Source organism: Salminus brasiliensis, chromosome 13 (genome assembly GCF_030463535.1).
Source record: "Salminus brasiliensis chromosome 13, fSalBra1.hap2, whole genome shotgun sequence".
Classification (NCBI taxonomy): Eukaryota; Metazoa; Chordata; class Actinopteri; order Characiformes; family Bryconidae; genus Salminus; species Salminus brasiliensis.
Genome location: NC_132890.1, coordinates 24,335,504 through 24,350,679, shown reverse-complemented (window position 1 = coordinate 24,350,679; position 15,176 = coordinate 24,335,504). Strand labels below are relative to the sequence as shown.

Below are 15,176 nucleotides of genomic sequence, written 5' to 3'. Positions count from 1 at the left end.
AAAAACAAACAGCTTAGAACTGAATACAGCTTTATTTATTGTACTGTTTATACTTAAACTGTAGTTAAACACACAGGGCTGCCTTTTTTTTTTAATAGATTACTCTAACAATTATTTTTTTGATTAGTCGGTTAATTTTTTGACAAAACCTGTTACCTGAAATTAATATCGGAGTATTTATATGTGTTTACTTAAACTTACAATGTTTATATTTCATCACTGGGGTAATAGGTAGTTAGATAATTGTCATCAATGTAGTGCAAGTTAAATAATTAAAAATGATTTACAGACTGTAGCATAAGCTATTCTCTCACTCGTACACTCGCTAATAAAGTAAACAGACTAATAGAAAAACAGACAAATATCAACGCTAGACAACGCATGGTGCAACATTAAGTAACCATATGGCACATGGGGCGATGAAGACACAGCAAATAAGGTCCTGTTAGGCTGCCTCCCACCTTAAAACTGTCCAAAATACTCCTACACTTTAGAAGTCCTTGGGAGAGTGCTAAAGCCGTAGCTTGCTTTCCTGGAGAAATCGATACCTGTGTCCTTATATACATTAATCTATGTACTTCTAGTGACGGTGCGCTATTTAGTGTGGTAGTGTGTGATTTGCGGTATAGCCACTGTTTTTTTTTAGTGGGTGCAGCCATCTTTGTGATACAACACACGTTATTAAAAATCTACATATTTTTATAATCAATTACGTCAACGATTCTCTTGAGCAGTTTTTCAAACCACAAGAATACCAAATTTAAAACCATTGATATTTTTTACTTACATTCAGTTTAATACATTGTATGCTGCCAATTTTAGAAATGTACAGGCCTAGCAAGAACATGCAGTGTCAGTGATGCAAAGCACCAGAAGTTAGCAAGCACGGAGCCCCTTTTTGAAGAACCTTAGCCTGCTACATGTGAGTGGGTGAATGTGTGAGCTACAAGCCAGGTCCATGAGGTGCTTAGTATCTAAAATAAGTTTAAATTAGTGAACTACTTTTCCTTACTGCCCTTAAAAACACATGAAAATGCAGAAATAATCCAAAAACCTTTTCTCACTTGAGTAAATAACTCCTCAAAGCCAACTGAAAGCTCTTTGGCTGTGCAGACCCACTGCTTGCAGTCGGAAATGCCTCTAGGAGCACAGCAAACTCCCCTTCAGCGCTGAGCAAACTGAGGACAAACGTTTGTGTGTTTATCTGTGCTTCTCGATTAAACAGCTCAATGCAGACCATTTGTGGAGAAGGCCCTGAAGACACATGGATGACATGATGTTGCAAACGGAGGCTCCAGATGTACCACGCGTCATGCTCTCGTGTTTTTCCAATTTGTAGCTTTAGGAGTTCATCCATTTCCTGAACGAGCGCGAGTGCAAATGTTAACAGCTACGTAAGGAAATAAGGGGGCCGCTCTGGGTTTATGGAGCTGGTGGCCACACAGCCGCTGGTGGAGGAGCGAGGTGGAGATCACCCAGTCGTGCTAATTAAAACACTTATGCCTCAGTTTCCCCTCTCCAGCAGGGTCTTCCTCACCTACGTGACAAAAAACTCGACCTAATGGACAAATGCATGAGGAACCTCCCAAGATGGCAACTCCTCACACACATGGACTTTTATAAGGCTTTATTTACTTTCTTGGATCTTGGCCCACTGAGCTCTTTAAAAATCTGCCTAAAGAGTTTATCTCCATCATATGGTTACACTCACCATGTTTTGCCTTAAGGAAAGAAACCCTAGTTGTGTATAAACGTGGCCAATAAGGGGACTCAAATTTGCTTCCTTTTAGCGATCCTATGAATCGTTTTCTCTGTAGGTTTTCATGGTCCTCCAGACCTCAACTTGACCTACACTGTTCCTGGTAAATGCCATGTCTTTATTACCTTACGAACTGAGAAACCAGCTACCTGAAAACACTTTACTATTTTCTTACAGTCTTTTCCTGCTTTGTGAGCATTAATTATTTAAATTATCAGAGAGCTAGACAGCTGCCTAGAGGAGCGCCTGCTCTTGATTGTTAGGACAATGTTTGAGGAACCAGAAGCTGTGTCAGAAACTGTGCCCTATTCATTACATACTGAACTACATTGGGGTTCTGCAAGTTCAGTAGTAGCAAATTTTCAGTGCACTGTAACAATCCCACATTGCACTATAATAAAGTTTATATATACAAAGTTTGCATACTAAACAGATATGGAATTCCTATAAGCCATTGCTGTTATTCAGTTATTCAGTCTTAGTACTAACAAGGTAATTAAGGTCTGGGAGCTCAAATCTCTTGCATTATAAAACTTTTTGCATGGTGATCCTTTCCTTTTCCCATTCTAAAGTTGTATAAAAACTAGACTGCATTAGACAAGACTAATGCACTATTCTTTCTTTAAATGTTAAAAACATGTGTTTCACCAAGACTACACTTACAAAAGTTCACATAATGAGCATCACACAGGGGTGCAGAGGACTGGTTCCCATCGTCCCCCTGCCTCTGGGCCCTTTGGCCTGAGGGCACTGCTCTGGCTTTAATAAGCCAGCGGAAACCCTGATTAGTCCCTCTATTTGGCTTCAGTCTCTAAATTAGAACCCTTCATTAGTTTATGACCCTGGTCTGAGCACTTCTGCCCCGCAAAGCCCTTTCCCCTCCATAGTTGGGGGGTGGGCTGCTTTGGCCCCGAAACGATCTCTAAACAGGCAGGCGAGAACTAAACAAGGTGACCCCCCTCTGTCCCCCATTATAAATCAAAGCTCACAGCAAACTGCTGGGGGAGAAGAGGGGGAGAAAAAAAGAATAGGTCAACACACCATGTTGACCTTTTCCCACTCTTCTCTTCAATGGGTTTTATAATGGAAGCTGGCAGACAAGGGGGTGGGGGGAGAGAGAGAGTGAGAGAGAGAGAGAGAGAGAGAGAGAGAGAGAGAGAGAGAGAAAATGAATAAATAGAAATCGATAATCAACTTCCCCTTGTCCCCTTCAAAAAGTAATTACTGTAAACATAGAGTTAAAGAAGGTGTCGATAATACACAATGTTACGTATTTCATCTAGTAAATCAATGTATTATCTATTACTAATGTATTATTAATACTGGCATCTAGATTTCAGATGAGGTTTTAGGCCCAGTTTCTATATTTGTCAGATATGTGCATTGAGAATATTGGATACTGGACCTGTATCAGGCCAAAATACCTATTAATGATTAATATTCATAACCATAAATATTAACAGCAGTAGTAGGTGTTGGGTTTCAGTGGGCTATGATTGTCAACATAAGTATCAACCAACTTTTTTTTAACTAAAGCGGAATTCCTGATATTACAAATTCAGTGCTTGAGACGTGTAGTTAATTCTAGAAAAGCTTATCAGCTGATTTCTTTACAGTGGTGGTGAATAGAGCCAGAACGCCAAATATAGCCATTTTACCACCACCACCACGTCCGGGGTTCAAATGGGAGGCTGGTGATGGCGAAACCTAAACCTGTAAATCTGTTAGAACTGGATTGACTGAATTTTTGTTGGAGTTCCAAGCAGGACATTTCAACTGGAAGTTGAATTTCCTACTCAGAAAGTTGGAACAGCCTCACCAATCCAGTGTTGGGTTGTAAAATCCAAAAAAGATGGCCGCACCATACATCAACAGTAATAACAGCAGTAGTATTACACAGTTTATCTGTTTGTTTCTTATTTGATCTTATTAGTCATACAAACAGTACTGTTCAGCTTCTACATGTGGACGTGGTTACATGATGTTTGGATGCGCAAAATATGGCATAATGTGTTTACAACTAGTAAATTCTCTAATAATGCTACTAATGCTAACCTAGGACATAAAAAGTGGGACAGATTTAGGAGAGATTCACCATAAAACACTGGTAAAGGATTGTCAAACCAGTTGTGATAAACTCCAAAATCTTTAGCCAATTGTTTTTTTTATAGCTAATTTATAATTATCTTATTATAATATTATTATAATCTTATAACCCCAGCTTCAAGCTTCTTTAGGGACTATTTGGCCTCACAATGCCCTGAATGTACCTCTCTTTATAAATGGTTTTTAAAAAAAGTAATGTTTTCGGCCAAAGGCTGAGAGATCAGACATCTCATTATTTATAAGAATTATAATAATCCAAACCACTGTGAATCATTCTGACTGGATATGTCTCTCTACAATGGCTTAAAGAGGAATTCCACTGACATTCATACAACATTTAGCTAATGTGTGGTCATACCTGCACACATTCAATTCTTTACAACTTTTTTGAATGTCAGCCAACCAGAGTTCAGAACAGAACGTATCCGATAGGTTTCTACAACCTTCTCTTCAGGCACCGACACAATTAACACCAGTCCTGACATTAAAGAGAGAAAACTGTGACCTTTCAGTTCCTTTGTAAACTTTTTATCTAGTGTGAGAGCGAGCGAGAGTCTATTTTTGTCTGGCTCACATGAGGGTCCGCTGGCGTCTGGGCTGAATAATGTCCACTGTTTCAGCAGGAAAACAAAGGCAGAGACACAGTGACACCCTCTCTCTCTGACTCTTTCAGTTTCTGTCTTTTCCTCCTCCTCTCTGAAGTGCTCAGCTTGGACTGTGTTGATGCAGTGTCATGGCTGCGTCACTGACTGAACTCCCATTCATGCCAAAGCGGAAAAGCTCGCAGTCCCAGTAAGAGTCACTACGGCTCGGTGACTCACCCCCGGCCACAAGTACAGCTCCTGCTGATCACACTGACACATCAAAGAGTGGCGCGCGAGTCATAAACACACACACACACGCATGCTCAGCTTCTCTACTGCAGTCTCTGACCTTGGATGAGAGGTGTGTGTGTGTGTGTGCGTGTGTGCCTGTGTGTATGTGTGTGTGTGTGTGTATGAAAAAAAAATACAGAGAAATACAGAGAAAGACAGAGAAAGAAACGAGAGAGTGACCAAGACAGAAAGAAAAGGGAAGGCGAGAGAGTGAGGGTGAGTAAAAGAAAGACAAAGGAGAGGGAATAAGAAAATATGATGGAAAAAGGAAGGAGTCAGACAGACAGAGAGAGAGAGAGAGAGAGAGAAAGAGAGAGAGAGAGAGACACACACACAGAGATTGGTTAGCGCTCTCTTTAAATCACCCCCTCTGTCCACGCAGACCCTGTTTATAAATAGGAGAGAGTGTGGTTATGTATTTTGGTGGAGGCTTACAGAGGCTGCCTGCTAGTCTGCAGATCCTGTGTCTACACTTTGATCTGCAGCGCCTTGGAAATACTACAAGCAGGCTATGAATAACAAACCATATCATAATGCAGCGCTTAGCACTTACTACAGCCCTGGTTGGGGTGAGCGATCCGGCAAAAACACCACACACACCAGCAAAACACAAGCACCGCTGCCTTCAACAACACACTGCTGCCCACCTGTCTGGCCCGGCGCTGACAGAAGACTCAGGCGTTGGGGTCTCCTGCTACCTGACCAAGCCTCCTATGCGACTTAATGTCTGAGGTTTAAATAAGACAGGCTGACTGTCCAAATAAATATGGCTTAAATATCTGAGAAGTTACAGGACCAGTGGAACAACCGGTAACATTAAAGATATACAGTAAGATAATGGCGTAATGAACTGTCAGCCAATCAGATCCTTGTTACTATGCATACTGGTTGTTGCTTTCTATAGGCTCTCTATAAATGATTATATATATATTTTACATTTTTCTATGGCAACGATGATATCGCCAAATCACCCGCTCCAGCCTTTGACTCTTTACATCCTTCCCCCCGTCTGTACCCCTGTGGAGGTCACATGGGCGTTCACAGTGAGAAAACCAAGCGGTTGTTGACAAACTAAATCGGTATCCTGTGGGAAAGTGGACCACAAACAGGGCCGAGGTCAACAACAAACAGCGAGATGAAGAAAATACGGTTCCCATCTCGCTTCGACCCGCAAACAAAAAGAGGGGAAAAGAGGGGGGTGTGGGGGGTGGTCTACATGCAGGGAGAAAGGGCTCAACTCTGACACTCCTCATTTGTGCATTCAAGCGCCCAAAGAGACAGTGTATAGAGATCAAACAATGCCCACACACAGACAGGGGGACTCCCCAAGTGAATGTGTGTGTGTGTGTCTCTGTGTGTGTGTGTGTTCTTGAGGGAGCCTTTTAAAAATGTCTGACAGGGACCTTGCTTTCTTCCTCTTCCTCCTCCTCTACCCCATTTTCAGCAGTTGATTGTCAGTGTCTGTGTCTTCAGGATTAGTCCTCATTGTCTGATGCATTAGCAGTTGGGAGACTTCCAGAAACACTGGCTTTGCTTTGCTCTGCTGAGCCGACCGACCGAACGGCAGCTTTCCTTCCCTCTTTTCCTTCTTCCCGTCCCGAAGCCCTTGTGCTTTTTTCTTTTCCTTGCGTTTTCTTTCTCTCTCTCTCTCTCTCTCTCTCTCTCTTTTTTTAAAATCTGCGCCACTTTCGGCAGAACTGCTCCACAACGAAGCAGATGTTCTCCAGATGTTTCTCCTCCAAAACATCTGGCTTCAAAAGCTCTCCCTTTTTATCCCAGTAAATCTGAGGGTAATCATGTTTGTCCAGAACCGATTGGTCAGACGGGTCGTCAATTTTAAAACCCCAGGAAAGGAGAGGCGTTTTTACGCAGAGAAGGAGAAGATGTAATTAAAGGGGAACGTCACGTGGAATGAGTCAATCTCTTGTTTGTCTTATATAAAACAATCTCCTCCATGACGATGCAGCTTAAAGGAACAGTTCGGTGAAGAGTCAAATGAACGTGATTTATCTGTGGCCCAATGCAATACATGTTTGATACCTGATGCATGCTTCTTTTGTGCGCAACACGAGATGCTAGGCTAGCGTTGCTAACATCACAGGACTCACAGACTGTCTGCAAGCTCATTTCTGTAAATATATCACCAGATTGTCAGTTATTTAGATCAGAAACCGACCCAAAGGCCACATAAATGAGGATATTAAAGGAGATTTAGTGAAACAGTGTGAATAGACCTTATTTAAAAGTTGGTTAAGTTAATAGTGGACACCTTTCAGCTTTGTGGAGAAGTTTAATTTAATAGTTTTTAGACAAAAATAAATCAAGTTGTGTTCTAGACCACACTGACTGCGCTAACTAAAAAATATCTGACAATTTTGAGCAAGTATTCACAGAGAAGAGCTGGTGAAAGGCTAACATTGCAAACAAACGCTTGGTCAATGTCTTGGATTGGTTGCATCTGGGGACATTGCTAAATCTTGTTCATTAAGTTTTTCATTGAACTAAAACACAACTATAAGTCTTTAGTACTTAAAGGATATTCACTGCTGCTTACACCAGCACAAACTACCAATGATTAAGATGTAGGTTTTAGTCTTTAGCTAGAACCTAATACCTTTAACTGCAGGCGTATTGCTACATCATTAATCTTGGCACTTACTGTTCAGTAATTACTTCAAATCACTTGGTAATTACTATGAAACTGCTCCACCCTTAAAATGGGTTCCTCAAGTGTTCTGCAAGCGTATGCAATGGTTCTACATACTTAATGGTTCCACATTAATTACAAAGGTCAAAGACTCCAGTAGTACATATATAGAACCCTTTTTGCTTAGAGTATATGACGGGAAACCTTGTTTGTGGTTCTTCAAATTGCCGCCGTCCCCCAACACTTCCATATAGCACCAAAATTGTCAAAGAAGCTGTACTTGATAGTGGCCTCTTTGCCAAGAGTTCAGGTTTACTAATTTTAGTTGAAAGATTATGCCTACTCATTATTCAGCACAATAAATGATCTCGTAACTGACATGACATTCAAATTCTGTTTGATATTTTTCTGTTTGATAAAAAAAGGCTCCAAGAGGTGCCAAGTTTTCAACCTCTTAAACTTCTTGGAACTACCGTGGTTCCCCCCACTGTTATAACTTTTGCACGTTTGCACTGCTTTTAGTGGAGTTACCAATTAGTAATCCTTAGGTTGTATTAAAAGTCATGGAACAGCACTAAAACACTAAAGATCTGTCAGCACGGTGGATTTGCTCAATATTTCACATACTATACTGCAAAGAATCCAATTAAACAGGTCTAATCGCTCTCTTTCTTTAATGAAACAAGCAGTTAAAAGTCAAAAGAACTCTTTCTCTCTTGTGTCCGAGGCCCTGAAATCAGGCAGATGAGTTTAGCAGGCCTCCCTGTCCTCTACTCACTCCCCCCTGCTACACTGGCCCTTTGTTCCTGTCTGAAACATGATCCATACAGGCACTGAGTGCACACACTCTCTCACTCACTCACATACACACACACACAGGCTGAGCATGGAGGCTAACAGCACAGCTCGGACCCATCGGAGAGAGGCTCTGTGTTTATAGAGATTAGAGGAGACTGTCTAATTTGAAGCAGTGTGTGTATTCCAACCCACACTCACACCATTTAAATGTGTGATTCAGATCAACACGTGTTAAAACACACTCCGTCACCTATATGCTGAGCACAGCCGGCTGGCCGATCTTCAATTTCACAAGTTTCTGTTCTTTATGCTGTAAAGTGCAGGCAGGTGTGCCATTCTGATGTCATTTATACATATAGATGATATCTCCAAAACATTAATCTATAAGTCTTTTTACATAGTCAATTCAATGTAAAAAGACTTTATTCCAAGTCATTCTGGAGTATTTCTATTGGTCCATTCATCATGACATTTGGACACAATGTAAAGAGCAACTGTCCAATTCACATCACATTTCATGATGAAGTGTGTTTTTATTAACATCACAGCTCTGATATTAGCTAGCGCACTACATTCCAGAGTAAGGACATTTCTTTGTCTGTATAGCTTTGTATGCTTTTAAATATAGAGGTCCACTGATCAGAATCTTATGGATGTCATATTTTTTGTATATGTCTATATGTTTTTATTATTTTATGTATTTATTATTATTTTTTAACATCATTTCAAACTGCCAACTATCCTTTGAACAATGTCAAACTTTAATGACGAACAGACCAACAGACATTACCCAGTATTACTTAAAGTTACAGTAACCTACACCGAAATCCAAGAATGACAAATGTTTGAGTCTGTATATTTAAAGACATTTTCACAAAACATGACACTTATCACAAAATTTGACAGTTTCAGTTGATCCTTAGACACAGCTATTTATAAATAGTATCCAAAACTTAGGACAGTGGCTTTTATTCAGAATGTGCTGCACTTCCTCCAATTAAACAGGACTAATTATGCTCTTTGTAATTAAACAGGCAGTTGGTCAGTGATTTTTAGGCACTGACGAGATCTATATGCTCAGAAAAGTATACTGTGCATCACAGCATCCTTTACTGCAATACAATAAAGTACTGTCATACTGCCCAGTCCTATTGTAAATCCCTATTTTTCAACCAGTTCAGAACAGAAGTGCTGTATAATATTAAAGAACTATAACTACACATACTTCACAGCGGAGGGAAAGCAAGGTCAAAAAAGAGAGTAGTAGAATTTTGATGTTTTTGCAAAACCTCTCCCAAATGTCAGACAGAGGTCAGCTCTAAAAACGCTGATGACTTGCAGTTTTACACTCCTTTGCTTCCATCCCTAAACAAATCTGAATGTCTACATTGTGTTTTACAACTTGTGCTCTTCAGCTGAAATCCACAGGGAACATGTACATATATGATGGCCTACTCAGATTCACCTCAGATAGTCAGATAGTGATGGTGGAAGAGACAAAACCTTTAAAAACACAAAAAGGTGCCGACACCTAAAATGAAGAGTATGGCGCGAAGGCTGTTAGTAGGAAGAGCTTTAAATGACTTACTTAAGAAAGTATCGCTGGCCCGACGCAGTCTTGGCCATCTCCCAGCCTGGAGGCAGGGGTACGTCGTCGGGAATCTCGTACGAGGGCTGGCGGAGGTGCTGAGGGGAGGTTCCCGCCGGGGTCAGGCCGCTCAGTGTGCCGGGGGAAACGGCGCCCAACTGCAGGGAGGCTGGCGAGGAGTGTGCTCGGACATGCTGCGGAGTGAGAGTGCCGGCCGTGCCTGCGTCCGTGCTGGCCTGGAGGGAGGCAAAATATCAACAGCGAGCGATTACTAGACCTGGAATGTATGGGAATTAACCATGATATCCTGTGGGCTATATATCTGCGTTATTTGTGACTCTTTAATTGTGTTTATTTGCAGTTTTATGAACTGCCTGCCAGCAACTATCCTAAATATGAATCAAATTTAGTCAATTGATGCATTATAACTGCAGAAACATAAAAAAATCTAATCGCAGCGGAAAGTCTTTCCATACACTGTCTGTGCTAACTTATATATAGATATATACAGCAGTTAGCAAAGTTACCCCCCCCCCCCAAGTATTATAATGAATATTTATAGCATTGGTTGATAACCTGGTGAAGTGATTTATCACTGATATAAGATTATGACCTCTTATAACTTAAAGATAATTAAATTTTAATTCAATTTGAACTGAAAAGTTACTTTAAAAAGGTAAAAAGTTACCACCCCCCTGCCCAAGTTCAGCCAGTCTACCACCTTTCTATAAACAGTGGCAGTGGGCAGTGGTGGCTCAGCGGTTAGAGCGCCGGGATATCGATAACAGGGTTGTGGGTTCGATTCCCGGGCTCGGCAAGCTGCCACTGTTGGGCCCTTGAGCAAGGCCCTTTACCCTCTCTGCTCCCCGGGCGCTGGAGTTGGCTGCCCACCGCTCTGGGTGTGTGTGTGTACTCACTGCCCCTAACACATGTGTGTGTGTGAGTGTGTGTTCACTACCAGATGGGTTAAATGCGGAGGACACATTTCGCTGTACAGTGCACACTTACAGTGACGAATACGTGCACCTTTATCCTTTATCCTTTATCCTTTAAACTGGCTATGCTAACATATATCTGTAGTGTTTGTTTGTGGACCGGAAGGGGTGAATTACTAATATAATGACTAATAACATACTAAACTAATTAATATAACTCTTGTAACTACAATGTAGTCAAATGGTAACATCCAGTCAGTCTACTGTCTAGACTAATTTAACAGCATCTTATAGTGTCTGTTTGCTGACCTGAAGGTGATGAATTATCAATAATGTGTGATTAAGACCCCTACTAACTACAAGAGCAACTAAAAAAAAACTAAAAAAGCTAAAGAAAATTGCAGTGTTTCTCAACCCTGGTCCTCAAAGCCAAATGCCTAGTGCTTTTCCTGCTTTAACACAGCCACTTTCACGCAATAATGGGCTGTTAATCAATTAATTAACTGATCAGGTGCATCAGGAGCAGGAAAGACACTAAAAGTGCAGGGCAGTGGACCACCGATCCAGGGCTGAGAAATACTGGTCTATCGTCTCGCTACAGAGTGTCTATACTAACATATCAATAGTGTTGGATTCGCTGACCTGAAGGGGTAAATAATCAATAATGACAGTGTGACAATGTATATCTACAAGAACATGAAGAGCATGGTACTTTTAAGTATGCACTGGACCAAGTTCAGGCAGTCTACTGCCTCTCTATAGTGTTTGTATACGGACCTGAAAGGGTGAATTATTAATAACATGAGCAAAACTACACTAAAAGGCTACTTTAAAAAGTAAAAATAAAGCAACCCCACCAAGTTCAGACGGTCTGCCATCTCTCTATAAACTGTCTGTGCGCCACTATATCTACAATGTGTTTTTGCTGATCTGAAGGGGTGAATTGTCAAGAATATGAAAACATTAATGGTATATTAGTGGTATAACAGCAAAACTAGCTGGGCTACATATAACCTGCTATCCTGTATTACAGAACTGGTGTTCACTGATACCAGTTCAGTAATACACTTTTGGTATACCAATACTACCGCACAGCTAACACCATCACATTATGCACAGTGAGTGAGTGTATGCTGTTAAGGCTAAATTCCTTATATTAATTTTTTAAAGAGAATTCTTCATTTGTACTGTACATTTCCTGCCTTTCAGTGGAAAAGCTGACCTGAATAATAATAATAATAAAAAACAAAAAACCAGACTCCCACAGCGTTCAAGTACAGAGGCGGATAACGGACTCAATATTTGGGAATTATATTAAAAGGAGCTTCTGAGAAGGACAAAAAAGGGAGTGTATGGTTGGTTAAGTTAGTGACTCACACAACAGCCTGAGTCACACTGCTATTCCAGTAGATCAGGATGAGGAATAGAAAAGATACATGAGAACTGTGTCATTACATCATCACTAGCAGGTACTCGCAAAGCCAAACTGTGATGCACGCCAAATGTGCCCCGAAACTATACGAGCATGTCAGATTTGTTAAACAGCTTTAACGTGTAAAGCCTGTGCACTACATTTGTGATTATCTGCAAGCTTTAGAGATGAATAAATAACCATATTAATAATTAATTAATAAAAAAACACCATACTTGGCTTTTTAGAGATCCACAGAAGTAAAACAAGTGCAACTGAAAAAACGTGATGCACAAAACTATTTTTTAAATATTTAAACAAATAATATTGAGAATATGAAGAATCACAATCATCATATGTGCAGAACTTTTCACGGATGCTTACAAAAGCAGCAAAAATGTGCAAAAAAAATAAAAAATAAAAATAAGTGGAACTAATAGAGTGCTAAAGGTAACGGTCAACAACTGCATGACAGCTAGGAAGTACTTCAAAAAGTCAGCAGAAAAGGCCAGGTGGGTATGAGCGGTTAAAGGTCCGAATGTTTGGAGCAAAAAAACAGAAAGCTGCCTCACTGATCCTCTCATGTGTTACTGTAGAAAATCACACCTTATTTATTCACCCTAGATTCTTAGCTTTCATCCTGTTCTTGTCTTTTCACTTAGGCTTTTTATATTTGCACAATTTTTGCTGCTTTTTGGTGCATCAATGAAAGTGTTAAAAGTGCATATGTAAGCATATGTATGTCTACACATGATGATGGTGCCATTTATTTATTTAGTTCTCTAAGGAGGACTGCACTTAACCACACATTTCTAAGACTTCTGAGCTTTACAACCAAGCTGAAGCTCTCTAAGCCCACTTCTACAGCAAACGAGCTATGAGATATGAAAGCAAGGCTCTCCTAATGTGGGCCAGCCTGGTGTATGCTAAGCTAAGGAGGAGGGAGAGAGAGAGAGAGAGAGAGAGAGAGAGAGAGAGAGAGGGAGGAAGCAGGAGGCCTGTCCCGGGGCAAATCTCAGCTCAGGGTGAGGAAGGAGGGGAGAGGAGAGGCGCCTCTGCGCATGCGCAGAGTAAACTGGCTAGAAAAAATAGCAACTTTTGGTCTACTGTAGTTTCTTACGCCTCTGTTGTTTGGCTTGACTTTAAATAATAAAAAAAGTCCAAATGAGAGATATTTCCAAGTAATATGCATCTAGTTATGGTTTAAATGTGTTTACAATAGCTATATATTAGTGTAAGACAGGTTATTTAGCTGGCCAGGTGGTTTAAAGTGTGTTAAAGTGTGTTAAACTGTGTTAAGGTATGTTTAGCTGTGTTAAGGTATGTTAAGGTATGTTTAGCTGTGTACAGGTTTGCGCTGAAGTGTATGGACGGCTTAGATCTGTAGTTCTAGCCTTGTCTTACTTGTCTGGAGTGCGACTTTGGCTCTGGAGGCTTGAAGAAGGAGTCTGGCAGTTTTCTCATCCTCATGGGAACGGAGGGGGGCACGGCTGCGTTTTTCGGGTTCATCACGGCGTTAAAAAGAGCCTCCAGATCCGTCTCTGAATCCCCTCGGACGTGGACGATCTGGTGGCCGGCAGGAGGGTTGTGCTGGCTCGGATCCATGACTGCCAAAGATTAGAAACACACACACAAAAAAAAAAACTCCTAGGAGGAAAAATCAGTCACTCTGGAGACTAAATGCTCACAAAGTTTGGAAAGTCACGTCAACTTTGGACCGTAGACTCCAAAAGTGAGCGTGTGTAGACGAGATCAATTTCCTCAGGTTCTTGTCAGCTGTTATTTATCCGAGTTTTGCGGGAACAAACCCAAAATAACACACAAACAGAAACACAGCCAACGGTTTTCTGTTTCTGCTTCGCGAGGACGCGCTCAGTGAAGCGGTCACGCGCATATCTATCCAGCAGCTACTTGGCGAAAATCCGTCCAAAAATGTTTAAAAACCATCAAAGTTTCAGTCCGTAAACGAAAAAAGTTTCCCGAAGCTGGCGGTCTTCAATCCGAGACATTGGAAGCGAGAGCAGTGCGAGTTTGGAAATCACTGCGCACTCACTCAGCTAACTTTTTCCCTTCTGTGTTTTTTTTTCTCTCCCAACTTCGCCTCCAACTTTTTGGGCAGGACTTTAGGGAAGTTCGAATCAGTTTGAAGAGTCGATTCTTTAGACTGGTCCGTTTTAATGAGTCGAACGTCCGATTCGTAGATTCAAAATTCACTAAATTGAGAAAGAAAATCGATCAAGAAAAACGATTCGTCTATATTATTTAATAATATCTGTATATCAGCTACGGAGATCCTAAAGGAAAAAGGTGGAAACACAGTAGTTTAACATGCAGAGACTTAAAATGTTCCCTTAAATGAATAAAACGTCCCCTGAGTTTAATGGGGCCACTTGAATGAAACTGAGGGAAGGATTTATTAGGTCGAGTGTATGAGGTAATGTTTAATTAACCTAAGATAATTATATATTAAATTGAGGTTACGATTGTTAAAATATTGTATTCATTTATCTAAACTAATTATGACATTTAAAATATCTAAAGTCAATATTAGTAAATATTATTTTTTATTTATACCTTCATATTTATTTGGGCGCCATACGATTTATGTATAAAAGACCCTTCTTTATTAATATTTTTATTCATTTTATTATATAGATATATCGTACAATTTCTTTTGCTTGTTTGATTTGGTTTATTTTAGATGTACTTAGATTACACAATGTGAGTACTAGAGATGTTGGTATTGATGTATTAGTTTTTTTGGGTTTTTTTTTTTGTCTGTTTGTTTTCTTTTATATTTTTGTGCTTGTTTTTAAAGGACCCAACCGATGTGTAATGTAAACTATTTTTTCCTTTTATTACTTCACTTTATTCTAAGTAATTAACAATATAAAAAGAAGGTAATTAATTAACTTAAATGTTTTATGCATTTTCTATATTATTATACTATACTGATATACTCTGTGTGAGTATGTGGACATTACTTAGACGCCACTCATCTACAATCACGTCAACTTGTGAATCGGTTCAAATGAACAATTCGGTTCATGGATTGCT

The 15,176-nt window shown here is 40.3% G+C and overlaps 1 protein-coding gene across 1 annotated transcript in view; it reads right to left on the bottom strand.

Annotated features, from left to right (window-relative positions):
* yap1 (Yes1 associated transcriptional regulator) overlaps positions 1-14,180 on the bottom strand; it is a 40,547-nt gene extending 26,367 nt beyond the window's left edge. The window contains exons 1-2 of the mRNA XM_072695524.1: positions 13,524-14,180; positions 9,774-10,009 (exon numbers count right to left, since the gene is read on the bottom strand). Coding sequence (XP_072551625.1) covers positions 9,774-10,009; positions 13,524-13,724 — 437 coding nt within the window. The 5' untranslated portion in view covers positions 13,725-14,180. The remainder of the gene's footprint in view (positions 1-9,773; positions 10,010-13,523) is intronic.
* Between the last annotated feature and the right edge of the window lie 996 nt (positions 14,181-15,176).